Source organism: Prunus dulcis, chromosome 6, assembly GCF_902201215.1.
Source record: "Prunus dulcis chromosome 6, ALMONDv2, whole genome shotgun sequence".
NCBI lineage: Eukaryota > Viridiplantae > Streptophyta > Magnoliopsida > Rosales > Rosaceae > Prunus > Prunus dulcis.
In genome coordinates, this window is record NC_047655.1 from 4,888,783 (window position 1) to 4,900,458 (window position 11,676).

The window sequence follows — 11,676 nt, forward strand, 5'->3', positions numbered from 1 at the left end:
TACCTTATTGCTTCCCTACACTGCTCCATGTTGGTAAATTCCATTCCCAAATGAAATGTTGGCTTCAGCAAATCAGATTCTCTTCTAAACTGCTTAAATCTAGGAGCTTTTCTTCTGCGATTACGGTTTTTCACACCTTCACCCTCATCAGATTCTTCATCAAGACTTACAAGATCGTCGGTATTGTAGTCTTCACTGTCAACCTCACCAGGTTCTTCATTGTATTCATCATTTTCTTCATCAACTACATGTTTATCAAACAAGTTATCATCCTCTTCCAAGACTCTCTTCAACCCTTCTTCATCTGACTGCTCAAACTCGGAGTCAATCAACTCAATGTCTGTCTCACTGTCATCATCTTCAGCCTCTTCTACACTATCATCATCTTCAGCCTCTTCTACACTATCATCATCTTCAGCCTCATCATCTTCCCTGTCATCTGCCTCATTATCTCCCTCCTTATGTACCTCATCATAACCATCATCATCTAAATCAACATCCACTTCTACAAACTGGTTCCCCAACTCACCAACATCAGTTTCAGTTTCAACTTCTACTTCCAACCCCAATTGTGGAGTAGATGCAGATGCCTGGCTCTCTGGGAAATGCGGTTGATTCTTATATGAGAGATATAAAGGTTGAACTCTAGAAGTAGGTGTATACTCCACAAACTCAACTACATGGGCATCTACTTCAATTGGAACAAACCCCCTTCTTTTGTTCCAGTAGTGGTACTGTATTTTTTTATGGTCATATCCTAGAGAGATAGCAACATCAAACAGGTCAAGCATTGACAGGTGGTTAGCATTACAGTTGTCTGCCCAAGTAACCTTACCCCGAACATACTTCCCCTCTGAAATATAACCTCCATGGTGAATTTCTAGGGAGAACAAATCTGGATCACCTAAAAAAAACAGAAAATTATATATAAAACCACTATTTTACCACACCAAATTTTCTTTACTGCCCAACTACCATTCTAAACTTCAAATTCACTCAGGTCCACCTATAATTATGCAGACAAAACAACACAAATGCTTCGGGACCACAAGTGTTTCATATTCAAAACAGCATATCAGACAACACCACAAAATGTGCAAACAACCGACACCAAGGACCACACAAGCTTAAACAATTTGAAATTGGGAAAATCGATTACTTACTGTACTTGGGAGGAGGCCCTCTGTTCCGCACCTGCAAAGGCAACACATCCAGACTCATGCTGCGTCGAATCAACAGAGCCAAAAGAACCTTTATGAAAATGCTTTCAGATTCCCTCGATTCCAACCTTAGATTTCGTCCTTTTTCCCGCCCAAATTCTAGTCCCTTTCTATCCCTACCCTACCAATGTGAAAGAGAAGTGCGAAGTGTGTGAGAGAGGAGAGGTTGCTAATTCAATCCGCGCCTAATGCCGAAAATAACGCTCAATCAAGCATCAACGTGGGTCAAATAGACGGACTAATGGATGAAATGTTCGAATTTTGACGGTGGGGGTAACATTGATAATAAAATTTAATTCGAGCCTTTAATTCGCTAAAAAAAAAGGTCAGGGGGTAAATTGAGAATTATGTACAAGTTCAGGGGGCAATTCAGTAGAATACCCTACTAAATATTGAGTTAGCTAGTACAGTTACATATATATAATTATTTTCATATCCCTGGAAATTTTTTACGACCAATTTATTTTGACCATGCCATAAATTATACAAAAATGGAAGGTTCAATCAATTTAACGAATAAGTGGAATACACTTACAAGGATGTTAAGTTTGCCGTGAAATAGTGATGAGACCTTGTTTATAAGCTTCTCCCGTTGAGCTTTTGAGACCACATCACATACCGAACCAGTGACTTGATCAAAACCCTTCATTTTCCATTGGCTCAAGCAGTCGTTAAGCTGAACTTCATTACGAGAACAAGTATGTATAGTTGCACCTAGCCCCGCCAATTCCTCCACAATAGCGTACCTAAAAACAACATATATATGTAGTACTACTTTAAAAAAAAGAAAAAGAAAGAAAAGAACACTTTCAGATTACTAGCATAGAGGAAGAAAGCGCTAACCCAATTCCTTTGGTTCCACCAGTGACAAGAGCAGTCATTCCGTGAAGAGACCATCTACTATCTTTGCCATTGCTATTTGCCTGCGCCATCTATTGAGGCTGCTACTGATATTTCAAATTGGTTATATATATGCAGAAATTTGAAGAGAATATTGAAAACATATATAGTAGAAACTAGATGAGACTTATTAGTCTTGCACTGCTTTACACTTATTTATAGGTCTAAAGAAGCACCATGCTTCTCTTGTACACGTCAAACCTATCAGCTACGCGCTCAGATATTTGTGGAAAGTTATGTCGCATGGTTGGAATTTGATCAAGCCTAGCAGCCACACGCTCGGATATTTGTGAAAAGTTGTGTCGTGACGCGTATAATTGGAATTTGATCAAGCCTAGCAGTCAAATTAATACAAAACAAATTGGTCTGTACTTGGGGCTCGCGGCTCAAATTTAATGGGCTTGGACTGAGCTGGGTTGGACTTTAAAGAGAAAAGAGAAAATATCAGGTCGGGTCGGATTTTTTTTTAAAATTCAAAGCTCAAGCCCGACCCATGAGCCGGGCTTGAGAAAACCCATCGGGCCGGGCAAAGCCTAAACGGGCCCTACTTCATTAAAAAAAATCATAAACTTAATCATAAGGACATTTTAGTCCAAATTTGAGATTAAACTCACTTAATTCTATTATTTTCACATCAAACCAAATTCATAAAGTCACACAACTTATAAGATTTTCCACAAAAATAATAAAACCAAGTATTATTTTTGAGGTTATTACATAATTAGATTGTAATACATTTTAAGAAATAATTTTAAAAAATAATAAGTATCAAAAAAATATTTTTCTAAAGGATGGTATGAATAAATATGCAAATATTTGGTGATGTGTTCAAGAAAAACATGATTATATTTGGTGGTAGGATTATGTTTCGTGATATGATTATATTTGGTGATGTGATATGTTGTTCATCTAATTTTTTTATATATGTATAATTGTTGAATTAATAATTGACACAAATTAATGTGCTAATCATCCAATTATAAACTAGGAATGAGTAAAGAAAAGTAAATGAAATGAAACATATTATATATGTTATTTAAGTGATATAATCATAAACCTAAACTCTTATTTATACATAATTATATATGTATGCAAGTCTAACGGGCCGGGCTTTTGTGGGCGGGCAGGGCTTTCTTGGGCTTAATCAGACCGCGCTTATGGGTCGGGCCGAATTTCGGACACCCAAGCTCAAGCCTAGCCCGGCCCAAGACAGGCCGGGCCATCTCAAAGCCCATAACAGGTCAGGCTGTGCTTTTTTTCGATAGGCCGGGCTAGCCCCATTGGCCTATGAGCCCGCGGGCCAAATGATGGGGCCTATCTGTACTTGCAAGTGCACAAGAATGATTTAGTATAGTATTTGACAAGTCCAAGTATTGTTTCCACGAGGATTTCAAATTAATATAATATTTGAATACCTAAATTAAATCTAACTTATACTCAAGTAAATTTGTAGAGATTGTTGTTGTGAAAGTTTATGAAACAAACAAGAAATTAATAAAAACAATTAAGAATAAAAAGGTTGAAAAATAATGATGAAGGTCTAGGGTTTCGGAATCAACCACAAGCAATTCAAGTTAGATATTAATGCATTCAACAGATTCTTTTGATTCTTTAGATGATAATTCCCGTATCTAAGTCCTTTTCAGACACTCAGACCATAGTTTTCCTTAAGTGTAAGATTCTTTTCTAGTTCAGACAAAGATCATATACCCAATCCTGCAATCTATCCTGGTTAAGGCCTAAATTTAACAAATTGGATTCATTACGTTCTAGAAAACGAGAGAACCAAGCAAACCATTATTCTTCGTCAAGCAATAATGTAATTCACCACACTTAATCACAAGAAGCTAATTGAATTATATTGTGAGTTCTACCTCAAATTCATCTTCCAATTTACTAGATGCAAAGCCCTAAGGTGATTAGTCAAATAACTTAAACAAATAGCACAATTAAAATAGTGATTAAACATTCATCTAAAAGAAACTTAGAATCCATTAAATAAAATTAAAAATCATAACTATCCATGCTTGGGCGTCATCCTCGCCCTAGAGAATAATTTAGTTACTCATGTTCAAAGAAAACATAATTGAAAAACTAGGAAAAAAAACATAAAGTAAAAGTTATGGATTGTGATGATGCTTGAGAACTTGACGATGACAGCGACTTTTTGACTCTCCTTCCAACTCCAGCATAAGAGAACCCTATTTTCTGGTCTTCTTTAACTAAAGAACAAATCCTCTTTTGACTTGATAACTATGCTTTCCTAGTTTGGCTTCAATTTTCTTTGATGAGTTGGCATCCAAAATCCTACTAGATATAGGATCAGACTTTAGAAAATAACTCCACATCCTTGTAGAGACTTTCCAAATGCAATTGACATAAATTGGACTCCAAGAATTGGACTTCAAAAGGATTATTTTGCAAAACCAGCATAACACATTTTGCTCGCACTGTCTGTACTAAAACTGCCACTACTCTCTCCATACACGTCCGAATCACGAACCGTAAAATTCTACATAAAGTTAACATCCATCTCTTTCCAACGATATAAGGCTCAACTCTGGTTCACTCTGAAGAAGTATAATATATTCTGTCAAGTTGAGTGTTCTGCACAGCACATTCTGCTCCTAGGATTGCATATCATATTTCAATCCCAAATTACTCCTTTTGCTTGCTTTTCCATCTTTACTCTTCAAACCTAGTAAAATGCAAACCTAAGTAAAAATGGACTAAACTCACTCAAGAACATAGTAAGAATCTAAGAGAAAGATAATAAAAATGTACGAAATAATGGTTATATCACAAATGCAATAATTTTTTTTAGAATATTTCCTATTAAGAGAGACGATAATATATTAAACTAATATAAACTGCACAAATATTAGGATTCGTACTCAAAATCTTGCCTAAGTGACCAATTACTACAAACCACTACATTCATGAGTCTTCGCAAAATAAAAACAATAATAAAGGAGAAGAAAGCTGAGCAAAAACAGAGGAACCATTTGTGTACTAGATCTCTGAGTTCTACTTCTATTCAAACTTCCACTTTACACGTTTTGTACATTTAAAGACTTTTATAGATATAGAGAGTTGCTCTGTTACACTAAACATCACCACAACATGGTTCTCTCTCAGCACCAACTCCACTTCGATAGAGCAGGAGGCTAACTTTTTTCATTTCTCTAACTAGTGTGTTACACTACCATGTATACGAGTCTTGACCCAAAAAAAGAGAAAAAAAAAAAAAAACCTATGTATACGAGTAATGCTAGATAGATTACATATATATATATATATATATATATCAGTCCCGATCTCTTGGACCACAGGAGTCCAAGAGATTGTGGTCACCCACCGTTGGATATTAATCCAATGGTTCAAAATGATATATATAAATGCAATATGATATAAATGATTATTACCCGATTCAAGTCAACCGTTGAATTTACATCCAACGGTGAGTGACCATAAATTTCTTGGACTACAGGGGTCCAAGAGATCAGGACTGATATATATATATATACTATTTCTCTAAGAGAATCTTATCTCATCTTTATCAACGGACGACTTATGGGTCTGTATATTGGGCCACAGGAAACTCTGGCCCTGAGTAACATTTGTTGAATAATGGATGCCCCCAATCTACTTGATTGTCCAACCAATTATTTATATATGTAAGCGACAAGATTTAGTTTTCCTAAATCAAATGGCCTCCTCTGACAGATGGTAATAATGGCTGGCCTTTACTGTGCAGCCATCACAAGCCATTGTCAATTGGACAATGGACCTGACAGCAGCAAATGGGATTTGGAAATTGGGCTGTGAAATTACAACTTGTATATCACATAATAACACTGTTTTATTACCTTTTATAAATAAGAGTTTTTTAGCTAACCATTTTAATTTAAGACGTAACCTCATTATTTTTTCTAAAACTTGACACATATTCATGATATAACTATAGGTAATTATTTACTTTAAAATCTTTTAACTTATTCAAAACCAAAAAATTAAATGAAATAAAACTGAAAAGAATTCTCTCTCCTCTCTCTCCTTTCCCTTTGTAAGACATCACCTCAAATACCCTACGATAATACACTAGTACTACTCTTGAGTTGAAATTAGTTAAAGTTGACACTCTTGAAAATAAGAACTCAATGAAAGCAAGTTTTGGGAAAATCCCAGCCTCCAGTAAGAAATAAGTAGAAGAAGCAATGCTAAGAGGAGACTTTACAAAATTCAAGCACTTCAATGGCTCAAATCTAAATGAGATTCCATATCCGAAGTCGGAAAGGCGACGAATGAAGGTGAACATGAAGCCACAACGTCTGACGGCGACACTAGGATTAGGGTTTTCGGAGACCCAGAGATCATAGACAACTTGTTGCATTATAGCCACGATGGCGGCGACACCTTCGAATGGTAGATGGGGTTGCTGAGGGGGTGGCTATAAAGAATAGGGAATCTGGGTGGGTTGGGGTGATTGGGTAGGGAAAGGAGAGAGAGGGAGAAGGAGAGAGATGTTTTTCTTTTAGTTTTTTTTAAATTTAATTTTTTGTTTTCGAGTACTTTAAAAGATTTAAAAGTAAATAATTAACCATAGTTATACCATTGACATGTTTCAAGTTTTTAAAAGGGTAGTGAGAGTATATCTTGGGTTAAAGTAGTGATAAAAATACTCCTCCAATCAATTACATTCCGCTATTGTTCCACATGACGGCACAACATGACATACAAGTTTTTCTCTGGAAATTAAAGTCTTGGGGCCACAAAGAAGAAAACAAATAAATTATTGGGAAGAAAATCATGTCTAGATAATGTGAGAAAAATATGTTTGCTAGAAGCATACAAGCACCAGACTCAACAAGAAACATGGGAAAGAACTAATTTCACGATTAACACACTCTTAAGAAATTAGGATACTCCCCAAGAATAAGTGGTAAAAAAATAAAATTGACTTCCTATATAATAGGATTTCAAACTTATTCTGAAGATATTAAGACAACAATAATTCTTAACACAGAAAGCACTTTGAACAGAGTAGCAATAGTCTCCCACTAGAAATTGGGAAAGTGACGAATCAATTTGTAAGAAGATGTAGTCTGCCCGGCTATGTAAGAAGATGTAGGGAGGCATAGAAATGACACCAGGGCTGCCACCTCTTCTGGCTCTCCCGGCCGTCCTAGCGGGGTTCGAGAGCTGACAGCATTCGAAAATTGTTCATTACTCAGAAATTTAAAAAAAATGGAAATTTTTTCTATAAATACCTACTAATATTATTCACTTTTCACACCAAATCTTCATACAAATTCATCTCATTCTAATATTTTTTCACTTTCCATACCAGATTTTCTACTACAAAATTCCATTTGAAAATTTTATTTTAATAAATATGGACATGTGGCAACCGAAAATTAAATTTGAAAATTTAATTCGAAAATGTTATCTAAATTTTTAGGTGAGAATTTTATAATAAATATTAACACATGACAACTGAAAATATTATTTGAAAAATTTATCAAAATTAATGGTTTAAGTATAAAAAATAGAAAATAAAGTAAAATAAATAGTGTTTGCCCTTGCCCTTTGGAGTGAAACCAAAAAAAGTAAGGCTGCCACTATTCATGTGAATAGTATCAAATATTGCATTGCCTTTGCCTTGCCCTTGTCTTTTGTGGTGGAGGTGCTCTTAGATCGAAGTTGGATTTCCTTTAAAGTTTAATTAACATATTTGAAAGTAAATAATTAACCATTGACATGTGTCAAGTTTTAAAAAAGTTGATAATGATACATCTTAAGTTAAAGTGATGAGCAAAAAAGCTTCCCCAATCACTTACATTCCGCTAGTGTTCCACTTGACGACACTGAAATTGGTACTTAGATGACGAGGGGTAAATTTAAAAGATATTCAACCAAGAATGCAACAAACTTCACACACTCAATAAGACAAGGAAACCAGAGAGACCTCTAGCTTCTCCTACTACTAGCAAGAACACAAATCACATAAATAATTTTTTCATGGTCCTTGGAAGAGGAGGCCATTGACAGTGAACCCTCCATCAACGCAGATAGTTTGGCCAGTTATGTAAGACGCTGCAGGGAAGCATAGAAATGCCACCAAGGCGGACACCTCTTTTGGCTCTCCAGTCCGTCCTAAAGGGCATCGAGAGTTGACAGCCTCCAAAAAATTTTGGTTACTCAGAAGCTGCGAGTAATGAAGAGACCACAGAGAAGATAATGAATGCACATGTTACGTGTGGGGAAAGTTCGAGTTTAAATGTGCAGTTATTGATTAACAGTGTGACAACATAATATGACATGTTAGAAAATTTTAAAAACACAATCGTAAGGAAATTTTTGAAAGGATCTTACAGACTCAACGAGGGGAGTTCGGATGAACCAAGGTGCAACACTGTTGGTCCTTATGTTGTCTTTTGCCCACTCACATGCTAAGTTTTTTGCCAACTGGTTAATTGCTCCTGAAATAAAGTGCAGAGAAGGGTCACAATCTTCAACTTTCAGAACACAATTATAATTCTATTTTATTTTTAAAATGCAAAAACTACATGCAAAGGAAAAGACCTTTTGTGGCAGCATATATACTTCCACCCTCCCCAACTGATACAACGCCAGCAACAGAAGACAAAAAAATAATGTTACCAGCTCCTGAAGCTTTCAAAAGAGGATGCGCAAGTTGGGAAAAATGGTAAGCAGATTCAAGATTGGTACTCATAATAAATGAGTAATCTTCAGTTGTGCTCTCGATTGCTGGTTTTAGGTCGGTAGTTCCCACGTTGTTTATCTACAGCCAAAGTCCAAGAGTTGTTTAAACATAAAATGAAGGATTTATATTCATAATTGGGAAATAATCCGGCCCGACTTGTGCCATGTTTGGGCTGAATCGGTCCATTTAACACCTCTACTTCCAACATTAGAAAGACAAATAACACTAAATATTGAGTTAGCTAGTACAGTTACATATATATATCCCCGGAAATTTTTAACAGCCAATATATTTTGGCAATGCCATAAATTATACAAAAATAGAAGGCTCAATCAGTTTAACGGATAAGTGGAGCACACTTACAAGGATGTTAAGTTTGCCGTGAAATAGTGATGAGACCTTGTTTATAAGCTTCTCTCGTTGAGCTTTTGAGACCACATCACATACCGAACCAGTGACTTGATCAAAACCCTTCATTTTCCATTGGCTCAAGCAGTCGTTAAGCTGAACTTCATTACGAGAACAAGTATGTATAGTTGCACCTAGCCCCGCCAATTCCTCCACAATAGCGTACCTAAAAACAACATATATATGTAGTACTACTTTTAAAAAAAAGAAGAAAGAAAGAAAAGAACACTTTCAGATTGCAAGCATAGAGGAAGAAAGCGCTAACCCAATTCCTTTGGTTCCACCAGTGACAAGAGCAGTCATTCCGTGAAGAGACCATCTACTATCTTTGCAATTGCTATTTGCCTGCGCCATCTATTGGGGCTGCTATAGATATTTCAAATTGGTTATATATATGCAGAAATTTGAAGAGAATATTGAAGATACACATAGTAGAAACTAGAGGAGACTTATTAGTCTTGCACTGCTTTACACATTTTTTTATAGGTCTACAGAAGCACACGGCTTATCTTGTACACATCAGACCTATCAGCCACACACTCAGACATTTGTGAAAAGTCGTATGTCTTATCTTGTACACATCAGACCTATCAGCCACACTCAAACCTATCAGCCACACACTCAGACATTTGTGAAAAGTCGTGTGTCGTGACACCTATAATTGGAATTTGATCAAGCCTGGCAGTCAAATGAATACAAAACAAAAGCAGTAGTTTTTTTTTTTTTTAGAATCTTTTCCTAGAAGGAGGATAATAAACTAAACTCACACACAATATACAATACACAATACACAAATACTAGGACTCAAATTCTAGATCTTGTCTGAAGGAGCACTTACCCCAAACATAGTGAGTCCTTTGCAAAATAAAAGCAATAATAAAGGAGAAGAAAGCTGAGCAAAAACAGAGGAACCACTTGTGTTCTACTTCTATTCAAACTTCTCACTTTACACGTTTTGCACACTTGAGACTTACAGAGACTTGCTCTGTTACACAAAACACTACCACTACATGGTTCTCTCTCACCACCAACTCCACTTCGATAGAGCGAGAGGGTAACTTTTTTTCATTTCTCTAGCGTGTTACACGACCATGTATACGAGTAATGCTAGAAAAATCACATTTATATATCATTTCTCTAAGAGAATCTTATCTCATCTTTATCAATGGACGAATTATTGGTCTGTATATTGGGCCACAGGAAACTCTGGCGCTGAGTAACATTTGTTGAATAATGGATGCCCTAATCTACTTGATTGTCCAACCAATTATTTATATATGTAAGCGATAAGATTTAGCTTTAAACATATAAGTATTGAATACTTAAGTGTTTTATAGACTTGTATTTTCTACTTCGACCCCCCTACTTTTACAGTTCTAGCTCCAGCTCTGATTTGAGGTGATGTCTTACAAAAACACTTATGATAAGTTTAAGAAAGATTCATCAACTTGGTTCATGAACGATTCAAATTCTGAAGTTATTAACTGTATTTTAGGCTGGGTTGGGTATATGCAATGTCCTCAGTTGATGATGTGGGAGAACGTGTGACCAAACATGTGGAAAATGTATCTTGGCCGTTCAATCTAATATCAATATAATAATAGAACTTGAAATTGTTTGAAATGAACCCAACAAAATTACTGTTTATTATATCCTATTTTAATTTAATTTATCAACACATGTGATAACGATAGCTGTTTTGTTTATACACAATGTGATGGAAAATTATCAATTGTGCCCAAAATGAAAGTGCATTTACTGCTATTTTTTCGTGTTGGGTGGGTGGTGGCTGTAGAGAACATGGAGTTTGGGGTGGGGTGGGTGGGGTTGGGTCGGGAAAGGAGAGAGAGAAGGAGAGATTTCTTTAGTTTTTTTTTTTTAAATTTATTTTTTTTGGTTTTTTTTATTTATTACAAAGAAGTAAATTTCATTAACCGGAAGCATTTGTTACAATAAGGTCATCAAGAATACAATTCATTAGCCACACAAGGCCTTCTTCTAACCAATAATAAGGACCTTGTTCGTGTAAAACAAAACGGGCAATAGCATGAGCCACTTTGTTATACTTCTTAGAGCAAGTGCAGCGCTAGGCTGTTGCCATGGCAACAGGCCCCCCAAGGCCCCAATACCTCCTCCAGCGCAGAAAGGCCAACCCGGGCATGCCCACAGGTAAAAATGGACTAGGCTATTGCCCTTAGGCATACATCAGCGCCTAATTTTCAACTTTTTTGACTGTTTTTGCTATAAATAAATAAAAATTTTGAAAAAAAGGAAAATTTTTCTATAAATACCTACTAATATTATTCACTTTTCACACCAAATCTTCACACAAATTCATCTCATTCTAATATTTTTCACTTTCCATACCAGATTTTTTACTACAAAATTCCATTTGAAAATTTTAATTTAATAAATATGGAC

The 11,676-nt window shown here is 35.8% G+C and overlaps 1 protein-coding gene across 2 annotated transcripts; it reads right to left on the minus strand.

The window, feature by feature from the left end:
• Positions 1-7,853: 7,853 nt before the first annotated feature.
• On the minus strand, positions 7,854-9,719 carry LOC117630673 (tropinone reductase homolog At5g06060-like). 2 transcript variants are annotated; one of them, XM_034363377.1, is made up of 5 exons: positions 9,521-9,719; positions 9,211-9,421; positions 8,706-8,925; positions 8,496-8,602; positions 7,854-8,328 (listed from the first exon to the last, which is right to left on the minus strand). In XM_034363377.1, the coding sequence occupies exons 1-5, from the start codon at positions 9,607-9,609 to the stop codon at positions 8,140-8,142; spliced, it is 816 nt and encodes a 271-aa protein (XP_034219268.1). In that variant the 5' UTR covers positions 9,610-9,719; the 3' UTR covers positions 7,854-8,139. The 2 variants fall into 2 exon arrangements, with proteins under 2 accessions (XP_034219268.1, XP_034219269.1); XM_034363378.1 differs by having other exon boundaries at positions 9,211-9,424; positions 9,522-9,574.
• Positions 9,720-11,676: the final 1,957 nt, after the last annotated feature.